The 15491-nt window shown below is 43.7% G+C and overlaps 2 protein-coding genes and 2 non-coding genes across 5 annotated transcripts; 1 reads left to right on the top strand and 3 right to left on the bottom strand.

Annotated features, from left to right (window-relative positions):
• Window positions 1-1425: 1425 nt before the first annotated feature.
• On the bottom strand, window positions 1426-5168 carry LOC118775214 (zinc finger protein 30-like). 2 transcript variants are annotated; one of them, XM_036525006.1, is made up of 2 exons: window positions 3813-5168; window positions 1426-3451 (listed from the first exon to the last, which is right to left on the bottom strand). In XM_036525006.1, exons 1-2 carry the CDS (start codon window positions 4291-4293, stop codon window positions 2355-2357), a joined length of 1578 nt encoding a protein of 525 aa, XP_036380899.1. In that variant the 5' UTR covers window positions 4294-5168; the 3' UTR covers window positions 1426-2354. The 2 variants fall into 2 exon arrangements, with proteins under 2 accessions (XP_036380899.1, XP_036380900.1); XM_036525007.1 differs by having other exon boundaries at window positions 4850-5168.
• A 2108-nt stretch (window positions 5169-7276) lies between these two features.
• On the bottom strand, window positions 7277-7358 carry trnal-aag. The gene has a single exon. It is a non-coding gene; the product is annotated as a tRNA-Leu (tRNA).
• Window positions 7359-7710: 352 nt separating this feature from the next.
• On the top strand, window positions 7711-7784 carry trnan-guu. The gene has a single exon. It is a non-coding gene; the product is annotated as a tRNA-Asn (tRNA).
• Window positions 7785-8891: 1107 nt separating this feature from the next.
• On the bottom strand, window positions 8892-13567 carry LOC118775165 (flavin-containing monooxygenase FMO GS-OX-like 4). Its single transcript, XM_036524917.1, has 8 exons — window positions 13460-13567; window positions 11964-12179; window positions 11678-11816; window positions 11400-11536; window positions 11115-11167; window positions 10539-10663; window positions 10007-10324; window positions 8892-9335 (listed from the first exon to the last, which is right to left on the bottom strand). Exons 1-8 carry the CDS (start codon window positions 13486-13488, stop codon window positions 8985-8987), a joined length of 1368 nt encoding a protein of 455 aa, XP_036380810.1. The 5' UTR covers window positions 13489-13567; the 3' UTR covers window positions 8892-8984.
• Between the last annotated feature and the right edge of the window lie 1924 nt (window positions 13568-15491).

Genomic DNA, 15491 nt, shown 5'->3' with positions numbered 1-15491 from the left:
GCACTGTGGAGGCAGGGGTGGCTAGATATTTTTTAGCCAGGAGACAGCTTCTCGTGGGTTTCTGTGTGAGTCGACCACCATCGCAGGGGCCACTCATCAATTCCTATGCAGGACTCTGTGCCGCTCTAGAGCTCTATCAGCCACTGTTTCCTCATCCGAGTCGTCTGACTCTGAACCCATCAGGAGAGGCGCCATCTTCTTTTTGGAGGTTCTCCTTTTTGTAGTTGTTTTTGGAGAGGAGCTGCCTGGCGATTTTCCTTGTAGCATTCCCCTGAGCCTTGTCCAGACCTCCTCTCTTTCCCCTTTTGGTAGGCTCTTCAAAGTCCTTAAATCTGGGGTCAAGAGCTGTTGCAAGTGTCAGCCATTGAGTGTTTCTATTTGCTTGGCGGGAGGCCAGGTCCTCTTTGAAAGCTGTCTTAAATCTAACCACATAGGCTGAGTCATCATCAGATATATCTAAGGCATGATGAAGGTGGCAGCGTGTAGGCACTACCACGGAGCATGATACATACGTCTCTCCTCCCAAGAGCTCAGTCACATATCTGCCGCAGAAGAACGATTAAAGATTAACTTTAATCAATATTCTTTCAGTCATTAATTTTACAATTAACTTAAATGTATACAAATTTCTTTCTATTAAAACTATCAAATTAATTGGAAAGCATAGTTTATTTTTCATATTATTTATACTAGTATCACACTCATCATGAAGTATGTGGCCTTAACTGCAGGGTTCAAGAAGGTTCCACAGCTTCTGCAGTTTTTCCCTTTCCGGCGTTGTCAGCATGGTTAACTTGTGGTTTTGTCAGTCCAAAGTAGCCCTCACTGCTGCCTGGTTCTTCAGGAGTTGGTTAACCATTACAACAGTTGAATTCCAACACGCCGGAACATCTTGGATGAGTGGCTCAGGCTGTTGTCCAACGGCCGCTTGTTGTTTTTGTAAATCTGCTATATTTGCGGGGCTGTGTTTGAAATGTCCCACTATCTTGCAACACTTGGCTAAAACACTGACAAAACCGCTGTAGCCAAGAGACACAGTGATCGCCCTCTGTAAAACATGTGCAATTCAGGGCATATGCTCAAAGGGAAGCAGTCTCGCAGCAGAGATCATATTGCATGCGCTGTCCATACCTATCCCTACAATCACATAGACGACACAGGAGGGAGACAAAGCGATGGGCTGCCATTCATTTTCAATGAGAGTTGGCGAGTTACAGCGACAAGAAACAAACGGCTGTTGCAAAGCCAACTGCGCGGGGCTAAAATAGACTAGCGGTCTATTTTATTCAAATACTGAGCGATGCAACACAGCAACTACCAATGGGAGTGAAGGCAGCGTGCTGAAACGAATGATGCAACTTTTGATTAGTTCTGTAGCCCAGCAATCACCATAAGTGACAAGGGCTCCTGTGTCATCCGTGTGACTGTAGGGTGATTTCTTCCTGAATCTCCCAGTTCTGTGGTACTGTCAGGAACTGTTGGGCACACGGTTCTGCGAAGTGTCTCTCTTCTGTTTTCATAACAGTTAATGCAAAAGACCTAAGTTCCCATTGTTTATCAATTACATGTGCTGTTACACCCAGATAATTGGAGTTACTGACAGAAGTCCAGTGGTCTCCTGTCAGAGCAATACACTGTGCTTGAGCCGACACATCCTCTTTTTCTGTTTTTTCATTTTCATACAGTTCATGAATTTTCATTACAATGGTACCTTGAGAAGGTGGTTTGTAGTGGGGGTCAGAGGATGCATTTCTGATAACTTCTGCCAGTCCCTTGTCCTCGCCCATGTTAATGAGTCTACATTCCATGGCAATACATTTTGCAATCGCACAAGTCAATTTATCCACAGTGGACTTTGCCATTGGCCGCCGCTCAGTTAGCGTGGTTTGATGAATGCTAGCAGGGTTTCCAGAAGTCTCACACAGATGGCACCTTAAACTCGTACTTCGATGAAAGGCAAATTCTTTGCCACAGTACGTACATACAACGATATTTCTATCAAACATTTCATCAGCTTTTGGCTTATATTTGAACAATCCTTTCAGAAGGCCAATTGGAACTTGGCTGTTTCTAACAGAGTCCATCCCGAAAGTGGTGCTTGGATGACGTGACAGGTCAGAAAGTAAGTACACAACTGTTTAGTCTTTTGCAAAAATGAAATGACTAGTGTTAACATGAATGCATTTTCATGCTGCTTCTTGCAATAGGGTCATCTGTGTGATTTCCACTCTAAATGAGCTTCTGTCCAAGACCAGCTATGGAAGTGCTTTTCAATGCCTTTGCTGATGCCAATGCCTCAGAAAGGTTTACTTTTCCTTATAACCCTTTCCAAATACACTACACTTGAATGTTTTTCACTCTACATGGCTTTCCAGGTGTCGATGCAGACAGGAGGCATATGTGTACCTTTTCCCACACTGGGAGCAATGATGTAACTCTTTACTTCTATGAATTGTATGGTGCTTCATTAAAGCTGAGTTTTTTTCAAAGCTCTTGCCACACTCGGTACATCTGTATGGTGGATGGATTGTTCTCCGATGCCAAGTTAGGCCGGATGCTTTAGTGAAACTCTTACCACACAGAATACAGATGTGCAGGGTCTCCGATTTGTGTATTTGTGAATAGTGTTGGATAAGAGCTGTGACACACTTGAAAATGCTTCCACAGTCATTGCATTCAACTCTCTGTGACTCAAATTTTTCCACATTCTCAGAATGTTCACATGGCTCCCTTTTAAATGTTTGAATTGCAGTTTCAGCCTCAACTCCAACACCATCAATATCTGTCTTCACATGATCACTAATTAAACTTCCAGTGAACTGGTACTTTTCGACATTCGTTCTCATCTCTGCACCCTCACAGCCCTGCAAGTTCATCTGCTCTTCTGTAGTTGTGCAAGGTGGATACACAGGCTCCGTTTTGACCTGGTGTGATTCACGGCAGGCTGGGGAAGACATATCTCCAGTGCTGGACCTCTGCCTTTCTGTTCCACAAAAGAGCCATGAGCCAGTCTGTTGTCCTGTGTTCCTCAAGTCTGGATCACACTCCTCTGTTTTGATTGGGTCAGAGCTGAGACAGTGTCCAGAGGCCATGCTTCCAGTGTTGGGAACCTGCGGCTCTATTCTACAACAGAACTGCCTATCTGTGTGCTCTTTTTCTGTAAGACAGGCTGAATCGATGGCTTCCATTTTGATTTGGACAGAAACCGGTGAGGATGGGCTGGAGCTGGTGAGAGACTTTACCACTGCACCATTAAATATGTCCGTATCTGCTTGTGGTTCTGACTTGATGTCACATGGATCATTGGCCCCTACTTCCATGTTCTGGGTGGGGTCCAGGTCACGCTCTATTTTCACACTAAGAACCATGCACTGGCTCTCTGACTCTGCCGCAAGCGTAGTGTCCAGCAGACTGAGGGAATTCCTTCTTCTGGTGGCAGGAAGTGAAGCTTCTAAGGGGAAATGTGAGATTGAGAGCATTTGTTTAGTAGATATTACCGTATTGCCTCGAATATAAGAAAGTGCACACCATCCGCCAACCCACTGACACCCCTCTCCCCAAAGCCAACTGCATTGTTTATATCACAGTGTTTCTCAATCCTACTCCTGGAGCCCCCCTGTCCTGCATGTCTACTATCTATCCTTCTATCTAACATGCTCTTGATTAAATCAGGTGTGCTCAGCTAATCAAAAGTGCCACTGATGAGTTCAGTCAGGTAGGTAGAGCAGGGAAAGATGGAAAATATGCAGAGCAGGGGGGCCCAGGAGCAGGATTGAGAATCAGTGTCTTATAACATTATATCCACTTCTCACCTAAAACTACGGGAAGGCGTCGATTTCGGCGGCGTAAAGTTAATCCGTAGCGACGTATCATTCTCTTGCACCATCCGAGGCTGGCTTCGAATTGGGATTCTCGTATATTGAGCTCCTTCGCAATTTCACGGCCCTTCAGAAGAATTTCTGCCCTGCTAACTGGTATCCCCTCATTTTGTTTCTGCACCACAAATCTGACAACTCTTTTGTCTATCTCCTCAAACCGACCGCGCCTTGGTCCACGAAATGATTTCCTCTTAGAGTTAGCACTCAAAAGACGCTCTTTTTGATCACGCCATCGTATCACGTTATTTGCGGAAACGCCATATTTTTTTCCAGCACGGAAGTTATTTGATGCTTCTGCTTCATTAATTACCATGATCTTAAAACTGGCATCATAACTCCTCCTCGACCTCTTGGATTTGTGCCCAACTTTTGATCCACTTATTTTGATACGGTTACTGCGAGTAGGTTTATCCATTTTCTGACACTTTGCTGACTACACAAACGCTGAATACACGCTCTGTGCTCTGCAGTCTTTTTAGTCAACCTAAACCAACGGCACTACTGTTGGAAACTTTAACTTTAAAAGTTGTATTTGGGGGTATAGGACTTACACAATATCGGTAATTACACCCATTTCTAAATTATTTACAAGAGGACTGAGGTACAACTGTCGATATATATTTTCTCGGTGAATGACAGACATACTCTCTTTAGATAAGCATTTGAGCCTACAACGGCAACTGCGTGTTTCCGTGCAAAGAAAACCACTTCCACACAGTAGAAAACGTTTTGCCTATACAATAACACTATATAGAAAAACTTAACTCGCTATCTAACGCACTAGCTGGCAAGCTAACGTAACCTGAACAACAGCATCTTTCGCCTCGCTAATCCATTAGTCGCTACATGTAGAAGAACTGGGACGAATTACTATTACAAGTTATCTAGTTAGATAGCTAAGTGCAAAGGTTTTGCAATGCCCCTGGATGACAAACAAAAAAGTTAGCTAAGATAATACATTAGCTACATACCGCGTTGTATGGCAATATATGAGTAATGAACGGTCTGATCCCTCTAGAAGCACACCGTGATGATTTCATTTGTAGCAGAGATTCTTCTTGTGTGCATGTTTGTTAAGTATTTTTTTGGGTCAAACCAACGTCCCTGCAGTGTAGCTGGCTACAAAACTATTTTGCGCATATCGTGATTAATGTTAATACCTATCTTGGAAAGGTAACGTTCTTCTTCTTTTTTTCGTATTTAAATACAGGGTTTAAACCTCAATGAATGAAGGAAGTGATCGTGAAAAGGTTCACAGATTCCGCCATTGTTGCTTGCTTTTCGGATCCGAAGGAGTGTTTGGACCCGGAAATGGTTATTACGTCACGCGTGGCGTCAGACCTAACAAGCGGATAACGTTAGGTGTATTGCTGCCACACACAGGTCAGACGGTCTCACAACGCTGAGCACACCCAGCAACCCTGGCATATAAACCAATGGTGCAGAGTAACACTAATAGGCTAAGTACGCTTGCTGACGGTGAAAGCTAAGCCTCAGTAACGCTTCCAAAGAGTGAACGGTCACACCGGTTCCAGTCAAACAGCAACGCAGTTCACTACTTTCCCTACTGTATTGCTCACACTCCAAAAATACACGTCAAACTGTTTCACAATCTCTGCACTGCCTGCACAGATTGTCAGTGTGGTTGCCCACTAACTGGAGACCCACCCCGACCTTCAATGCCCTATCCTTGGCCTAGTGATCAAGACTTCTGCCTGTGAATCCACCCCCCTATAGGAGGGACTACCCACTAATCGTTCTGTAGTATACAGACCTTAATAACCATAACATTAATCTTTCCCTTTTCCCTGGCTGGTGATTTTGGGTGGTCACCTAGCAACAGATGAGGTATAGCCTGCCACACACCAACTAATATGTTACATACAATACCTGCAACTTAATCACATTCATTATAATACTTATCATTGACCCAATAACACACCAATAAAAACAACTCCTCCTTGAAGCAAGCCTTTCCACCAAAACCTTGCTCACACAGGCTTAGCAAGAAGTCAAAATGTACCTCACAGTTTCAGGGACACTCTTCACACCACCACTCAAGCTGAGAGAAGGATTCTTACATGCCAGATCAATACGAGATGACCAGAATTTTCCCACATGTCCCAGAAAACGTAACATTAATGTTATTGAATTCTGTACAAGTAATGCCATGTTTGACTGTCTTTCTAATAAGGACCCTAACCTGCCCTTCACCAAAAGCCACATTAGTATCATCATTCACTAATGTGGGATATACTCTGGCATATTATTTCTTGCCATTCTAAGTGAGGTGGGACAGTCATTTGCTGAGGATTGCGCTGTTCTAATGCACTTAACCACACTATGCCAATATTGATTGAATAAAGTCATAAACACAGAACCAACGTCACATTTTTCAGTAAAACAGAATATGCAAGTATCAACTGTGCATATTATAGTGAGTTGCCTGTACTTTCATAAAGTGTTCTATAGTTTCTAAATTTATTACCGATAAACTTGTATTTCACCGCAGGTGAAGAGGTAACTCTGTTCGAACTTTATACGACAATCAGCAAATGATTTTTATTGTTATCTGTGTAAGGATAGCCCATGTATTTTTTAGGGTGAAGAGAGAACACGGTTACAACACTGGACAAATGTGGCATTTATTTATTTGTGACAACACTGAGCGATATGCTCACCCTGCAATCCTAGGTCAGAATCTCACCTGTGTTTGGGGGATCAGAATAATGTGTTTGGGATTTGGTAGGATTACTCACTGTATAATCCATATCAAGCAACATTCTTCATTGGATTAATGGTTACTGTTGCCTATCATACAGTGTGAGAGATGATGACTAACCTTGGCGAAAGTGAAGAATGGCATTATATTCACTCTGAATAAGAGTAGGCTCATCGCAAAACTTTTAGCTGGCTACAATTAATTAGCTAAAGCTGACCAGGTGATGAATATTTATCTAGTTGTCTATATTTACACAGTCGATAAATTAACTATTACTGCCTCAAAAATTAATACTTCTCCCACGCCTAGAATATTACTGGCCCAATAACGGTAAAGATAGATTACCATCGAAGTGATTTTAGTACACCTGGCGGACACAAAAATGTTGCGTGGATATCTGTAAGGGATTCTTTGCTCGTGTTACGTTTGTCACTTGTTAAAAATAGTTTCTGTTCGTTTGTTGCTGATTCAGAGTGAAGACACAAAATCATGCTTTCGGATAATAACACAATTGAAAAATTTTGACAGTCGGTATTATTTGTAATAAACTTTTATGTGTTTAGTACATTTGCATGTTATTTTATTTTCATTTGTTAATTAACCGAAACATTTTTACCTGTTTAGGCGACATTTAAAAATATTCATTACAGTAATTGGAAAAAACAAGAAAACTTACTGGCAGCGGTGGGATTCGAACCCACGCCCCCGAAGAGACTGGAGCCTTAATCCAGCGCCTTAGACCGCTCGGCCACGCTACCACGTGTTCTTAGTGAGTATTGTGAGTTTTTCACGAGTATTGTAGAAAAGGACAGACTTTTGTTTGGTCTAAATGGAACAATTAAGGTTGTGGATATATTTCAGATGCGTTTTAATCATACAAGAGTTGTACATTAATACACGTTGTAATCAACTCTTATTTACTTACTTATTTATACATTGAGAGTGGAAGTCAGCGAGGAAGTCAGCGAATTAGAGATAGGGACGTACAAAGAATCGCTGTAATGCAACGGACGTAACAGAATCACACTTGCGCGATACAAAAGTCACATATACACAATTTTTGTCTCAGCTACCCTTGAAAGAAAGAACGGAGAAGCAACCAAATAAGATGTCTCTGTGGCGCAATCGGTTAGCGCGTTCGGCTGTTAACCGAAAGGTTGGTGGTTCGAGCCCACCCAGGGACGGTATCTTTTCTCCCCCCCCCCCCTCTCTTTTTATACCCCTCTTGTTTTTGGAATCGCTGGTTATACATCAGGCTCATCTCATCACATGTAAGAGAGCTAAAATGAAACAAATGAAATTCTCTGACAGACTTGCATGCAGCCAATTTCACATTGCAGGTCATGCAGTCCACCACAGTACAGTGGGCGCAAACAGAAGGACAGGCAGTACTCCACCAATACCATTCCTGAAACTTGTAGAGAGGTGAGACAGGGATGTCCTGGCTGACCTACACACCTCCATCACCTATGGAACAAAGCCAGATTGCTGTGCTGCTGTGGGCTCCTCCTCATATGGGGTGACAACTTTTGTTGTAAAAATATGTCTCTGTTTTTTCCAAGGTGTCATCCATGCATTGCATTACATCTACATTACACAGTGACTGATTATAATAATAATATCATGATATGCATTTTCCATTCTAACTCCCCATCTTTTGATGAAACGTATCACTGACATCCATTTAGTCCCCAAACAGGTTACCTTTCCAGCAGATTTCAGTGAGTTCAGCCGGAACTGGACCGTGCATCAGCTAAATCTTCATACCCGTGAAGTCAAACATTTAGAGATACACCAGAAACGACATCATTGCACCAGTAGGCATAGTTTATTACTGTGGCCATGTCAGTGTGATTAAAAACAAATCAAATTCACATTGGCCTGAAACGTATGCTGCATTGTATTCTCATTTCTCAAGATCAATATTTTGCATGATTTATAATTTAGGTGAGTGAAATACATTAAGCACTCCACTATAAGGTTAGTAATTTGTGGGGAAAACATGTTCTGATCAGTTCTGGAAAAAAACCCCCACAAAAATCATCTCGTTTTTAGCATTCATCTCAATCTTGGCAACTAACCAACAATCTTGTCTGATTGGCCAATCAATTCATTCCACTGCAACTGACACGTGAACATTTATGACAGGAAATGGCTGCCGTGCATCTCTAGTGGCATCCGCCTGTCAGGGAGGTTAGAGGGAGTTACCCACACTGTTCATACAGATCCTTGGAGAAATTTAAATGCAGGTTGCTATTATCATTATTTAAATCATGAATGACATATGACATAAATCATGAATAACTGTGGATTTGGTGTCCCATTTTCTGCTGCAGATGTCCACCTGTCGTTTCTCCAAGCACTCTCTCCCCCTCCTTTCCAATTCACCTTCCTTTCCCTCCCTCTCTTTCACTCTCAGGATGCAGTTCCAAGATTTCCCACTGAGTGTCGCTCACAAGCTGATAATTCAGCTGCCTGTACCTCAGTGGGTGTCTCTCTCTCTGCCTCTTCACCTCCTCATACAGACTCTGGGTCACAGGAGGCAGGGGACTGAACCCTCCCATGCTGGCTAGCGTCCTGTAGTAACCCCACTGATCCGAGTCCATCTTGAGCAGATGCCTGGCCTCCACTCCCTCCCCTGTCTTCCTTTCCATTTCCCTCTTCGCTTCCTCCTCCATCTCCTCTCGTGAGGGCAGGGCAAGAGATCCATCGAGCACTGCCAAGGCAAACTGCACCTGCAGAGGGAGAGGGACGCTTACCTTTGCTTTCTCATGTTTGCTGTAGATGTCAATTTCAATTGAGTAACATGGATATTTCTTTATCCTGTCAGTAAAGCTATTTGAATTGAACAGAGAGAGAGAGGGTGAGAGAGTGAGAACAGGATGATGACGGTCCCTAGGGTGCACTCATGAATTCCTCACAGGAGATCTTGAGCGCACTCTGGTTGTATTTAAACACTGAGCTTTCTACTGTCAGAGCTCTGCAAGCAGAGCTGGGACACGGTTACACCAGAGCCATATTGAGAGTCATAATGTGAAACTGGCAGGTAAAGTACTGTGATGTGCAGCATGTGGTTTGCAGGTTCACTAATGGGTGAGAGCTGAGTGATTTTCTTGCTTGCCTGACAGTTTTTTTCGAACTATTACTGAAACCCAGTCTCTCACTGTAACAGTCCACTTTGTACTATATTAAGTCCACATATGTGCGTGCTAAACAAGTCAACATATGTATATTTCAATACAAATGTGTCTGATACATACATACAAAAGCATAAGCACACCCAGAGGGAGGGAAGGGGAGAGAGGAGTGCAGTAATTGTGATTATTGCGCACTTATTGCGATTATTGTGGCCTTGGAATGATGAACTCTGATGGAGTGTGTGTCTGAGGCCCCACCCATTTCTCACCTGGCAGTGGAAGTGAGGGAATGGGCAGATGACCTTGCACACGCCCACAATGAAGAGGGAGGGGAAGGCGGGAGGCAGTAGGAACTTGTACAGCGGGTAGATCAGCTGATCTCGAACCCGCAGTCCGAGCTCAGCTGCATTCAGGAAGGGGTAGCTGAAGTTGTACCCGGTGCAGAGCAGGAGGACCTGGGGGCGGGCCAGACCCCCGTCCTGGAACTGCAGTGTCCCATCCTCCAGCACTTGGACCACTGGGGGGACTTGCTTGATTTCGGGTGGTAGGGGGAAACTCAGCGGGGGCTTGCTGTGGCTCAGGATTACCTGGGTGAGGGAAGTCTAACGTCAACATGCAAACACATGTACTGCAGGAAACCCTGTCAGAATGGAAAGGGAGGGACCTTTCCCAGTCTGAAGGAAAGAGAGGGGTGCTGGGAAGGGGAGGAAGGGAGATTATACAGCTGAGGTAGGTGACATGAGGGACAGGAATGTAAAAGCAGAATAGAGAGAAGACAAGGTGGGAGAGGTATGGAATCACCTGGGCATTAACACTAGCCAGTTCTATGGAGATGTCAATTCCTGAAGCTCCAGCCCCCAGAATCACCACAGACTGACCCTCGAAAGGCTCAGGGTGGCGGTATGAGTGGCTGTGCAGCAGCATTCCTGCAGGGTGTGACAGAGAGGAGGGGGGACAGAGAATCATCAGGTACTAACTGCACATAGCAGCTGTGTAAATGATATTGACTGGACATGGATGTGCATAACAATGTTGCATACATTGCATACATAGTCGTTGATGGTTCATTATACGTTCAGCTGCACAGAGGTCCTGATGACATGTATGAAACGAGGACACTATTGGTCTATGAAAGACATTGGAAATCCCTGCACACATTGACAATGAGGACTATAACAATTACAGTAGGATTTCCTTGATGGGTATATTCTCTACTGTGACTGCTAGGAAATGGTATATGGGTATGGTTATGGTTTGCATTCACAGGTTATTGCTCCCAGTGTGGAGAAACGTACAGGGACTGTCTGTGATGGACACGGACACACAAACTCATGAAGGTACAGAATACAGTGAAGTTGGACACATGAGATTGTGCACCTTTAAAGTATTCCAGTCCAGGGATGGAGGGCCAGTGTGGGTCTGAGAAATGCCTACAGGGAGATGTGGGAGACAGAGGTCAAGGCTCACCACCCCTTTCTGAGGTCAGGACTATCCTCCATTCTCCCCTAAAACCACAGACAGTGTACACCCGATCTGCTGAATAGAGAATTTACATTCACTTTTTTCTAACCAAGAGCAGTGTGTCTGAGACCCTTTGGTCTCAACAGTGTCTTTACATGGATGGTAGTGGTCCATCTGATCACCTGCATTGGCCTTTCTCACCCGTTGCAGACGAAAATGCCATCAAACTTCTCGGTTGTCTGCCCTTGCTGCCCACTTGACGACGTTACCTCCCACGTCACCTTTCCTGCCTCAGTCTCCGGGGAGATGGGCTTCACTTCCTCCACCACTGTTTCAAACTGACACCAGCATTGACAAAGATTAGAACTCCTGCTCTGTTTCCCACAATGTGGCAAAAAATACCTGTAGTCATCACCCTTGGGAATCAGGTTAAGTTAAAATAGTGGGAATGGTTACAGGTTACACCTGTTTAAACTTACTCTGATGTGAGGGGTGATGTTGTGGCTTTGGCAGTATCTCTCCAGGTAACGCAGCACTTCCTGGTGGGGCAGGAAGGAGGGAAGCTGAGGGTCAAAGGGGAAATCTGGGAACATCATCACCTCTTTGGGCAGGTTGGTCCTGCAGACAGAAGGTGCAGGAAGGTGGAGCAGAGAGCAGCTGCGAATTTAAAATGCCAGCCTAGTGCTATGAATGCAGCTCTCTGCCTTCATGGTGCTGAGTGGACCCGAGAGCCAGTCCACCTGTATCCTCAGGTGAGGCCGCTACCTGAGGTTTCTGTACATGCTGCTGTGAATGGGCAGGCCGTTGTCGTAGGAACCCACATGTTCCTCATAGACCCAGGTCCCGCCCAGCTGCTTGGTCTGCTCGTACACCACAGGGGGGGCAAAGGTGTCCTGCCGGGACAGGATGTGGCGAGCAGCACAGAGACCTGCAGCCCCAGCCCCCACCACCGCCACGCGCAGCTTCCTCATGTGCGACATCCTGCAAGGCGCAGACAGCACTGTGGGGACACGCTGAGGTCACAGTGTTACGCCTCAGGAAGTGGCCACCTTCACCTGGCACACAATTGGCCAAAATTCAAACAGAAATGCATTTCAATCTTTGGCAAATTCTGGACTTGCATTATAAATAATCTGTACCATCACTGGTGACATCAGATTTTACTGCATTTATCTTTACATGTAGTTATTTGGCAGACACTTTTACCCAGAGCTATGAAAGTGCATATAGTAAGGTAGAGGATATTGTTTTGTGAAAAGTTATGCAACTAAAAATTAAAACAAAAAATGAACTTACTGTTGTGGAGTTTACTTACTGTTTACTCTATAGTGTAGTGTCTTACTAAAAGGTCTGACAGCCACCATTTTTAACCCTATTTCCGACCATTGTTAATCCTGCGTTTCTCCAAGTGTAATAGTTGTACATGCAAATAGAAATCAAATTCAAAGACATGTGTGTTTAAATTTCCTGCTCCACCACTCATATACCTGCAAAATGAAATACATAACATTTAAACTGAATGTCATCTGTCAATGTCATCTGCTACCTCTTTGAACGGGCTCTTTAAGAATCATAAGGAACACGTATACAGTATAACCCCTCTGCCCGCTGAATGCATTAAAACTCTGGCGCAGTCGAAGCCCAACAAGAATGAAAAGAGAAACGTTGATCACTTTAAACTGAAGGTGAAAGAGAAACGAACCTTTGATATAAATAAGAAAAGTCAAACCTCACATCCACTGTGTCCCTCCCTCTTTTTGCTCAACTCTATGGCGTTTTACACAACTAGGCGGAACATGAACTTTGTCTTGGTACAAATTATTTATTACCTACTGTAGGCTACTAACTTGTGACTGGTACACACTCAACTTCACCGGATTTCAACAGCAAAATGCGAAGGATCACATACAAATTCAGCTAGTTACAATAAAATACACATAATGTCGCACTGAAAGAAAGTTAGATAAACATTTCCGTCTATTTTATATGGCTACAGATAAAAGTGATAGAGTGAGGGGTTCCTGTTGCTCAGATTACGGAGACAACGGACGACTTGTCTTTTAATGGGTAACTGCACGGCAGGGGTGTGGAAAAAAAAAAAACTCATCGTAACAATAGGCGACACAATACTGGACATTTGATTATCGTTGAAACGGATAGCTACCTTCGCGAGCATAAATTCTAAAAAATACCAAAAACCAATTTCACCTAAATAACCTATTTGTATTTTATGACAGGGTATCGCCAAATTAATGGATTACCAGGGCAACAGCAGAGTGGCAGCTGTCATTCCCGCAACTTCCGCATCGCTCACATTCTATCCCTCCTTCCGTCAACTATTTCCTGTTTCGGTACCCAACGGCCGTGTGATTTCATCAACAGGTTCATCCCAAATATTTTTTGTGTGCGTGTGTGCGTACGCGCGAGATCTCGCGTGCGTGCGAGTGCACGAGCAGACCAGTCATAGGACTGTGGCGGGCTGCGTGGGGGGAGGTGGCAACTGAGAACATGCACTGGGGTAACGAATACCTGCCCCACACTGATACTACAGCTGTATGGTGACCTGGCGTGGGAAGGGGTTCAGGTGGTGAGGAAACAGTGCTTAACAAGCGGAGGGGGGTTAGACTACTTGCAAGAGAATGGACCAGTAAATCCAAAATTTGCGGATTTTGATCAAGTGACAGTGAATAATGGTGATGATGATTACGTGAGAAATAGCTTGAATATTTCGTATTGGTGCTGAAAAACCACTTCAAACAGAGAATATGTGCGGGCAGCTAGCTTACACTACTGTTCAGTTTTAGGGAATTTCAGTGTGTTTCCAGCCGTCTTTGCTGTGGTAGTAGTATCTTGGTAAAATGTGTGTAGGAATTTGACTATTTTTAATCGATAAAACCGATTTAACTATCGCCGATTTTTGGATTGTAAAATAAAAATATTCTTTTCTTACCAAATACCAAACTGGCTGGTTCAGCGATAACAAAAAATGTTTTTATTCAAACACGCTTACATTTATTTGTTCAATTAGCCTAATCCGAACCCAAGTTTTAATTTATGGTAATGAGATATTTGCAGGCCTTGTTTTTGTTTCTGGCGTGAGTGGATAAGAGTAACATCTGGCCGATGTGGTGAATGAACAATATGGGACGTTCATACAGCTACATGCTGGAAAGGAAAGAAATTCTTAATAAATAAAATTGGGTAGGGTAGTAAGTCATTAAAACGGCACTGGCTTGTAAAGCGGAGGAAAGTCTTTACTAATATTTACACGGGTGTTGTTAGAGCCTGATATCCAAGAATGATTTCAGCCGTAACATAAGCTTAGAATTCAGGGGCAACAAGGTCAGACACGGTTAGTGTTTCAACGTAGACTCCAGCAGTTAGTGATCCGGATACCTCATAGGTTTGATATTATCGAAGTGAGCAACACTTTCTTTTTCAGCAATATTTATCGTTTCCCGCATACCGATTCTCCTTATAAGCAAATACTGCACCAATACGGCACAGTAATTAGGTTAAATTGACCTAAGCATGCACCGACCTGTTCACGAGCACGCCATTCTCTGTGTAATACATCTCGACCCATCTTTCGGTATCAGTAAGTATCTATAATAAATCACGACAATTTAATAACAACAACAACAACAACAATAATAATAATAATAGCTTCCATTTTAAAGGCCTGGCGTTTCCTTTCTACAACGAGCTTTCTTCCTCTCGAATGCCGATGTAAATATAACCGGATTCTGTCCAGTCCGTTAGGTTTCTTTGAAGCGCAGATTACCAGGCTTTGTGATTATCAGTGTTGGAAACCGCGCAGATGCCAGTCAATTAAGTCTCCTGTCTGGGGAGTCGTACATCGGCGCACATCAAAGCACCCTCGTGTCCAGTTTTGGGAGCGTCATTTTTGTCAAAATTAGACTGGGAAAAAAACCTTAGAACGATATAGGACTCTGGAAGGGCAAATCGAAGGCCCATTCTGGAGAGGTTAGACACAATAAGACTGTTTCAGCTCATCTTAATCAGACAATAAAAACGCCGACTGTAATGACTTATTGCTGTATCATTAGGCACAACACATCAGCAAATATGTCCCGAAGGGAAAAAATAAAGCCATTCAGAAAAAGAAACTCTGGTGCCCTCAACCTGTGTACATGTCCACTGGATGGCAGCACAGAGTCATGTTTCCTACAGTATTGTACAGCAGTGTTGTGAGTCATATTAGTAATAGCTATTGATAGGTGTGTGTGTTTTCTTTTTTTTTTTTGGTTGGGGGGGGGGGGGCAGCGGAGG

Source organism: Megalops cyprinoides, chromosome 3 (genome assembly GCF_013368585.1).
Source record: "Megalops cyprinoides isolate fMegCyp1 chromosome 3, fMegCyp1.pri, whole genome shotgun sequence".
NCBI classification, from domain to species: domain Eukaryota; kingdom Metazoa; phylum Chordata; class Actinopteri; order Elopiformes; family Megalopidae; genus Megalops; species Megalops cyprinoides.
This window is presented reverse-complemented; position numbering and strand designations above follow the sequence as displayed.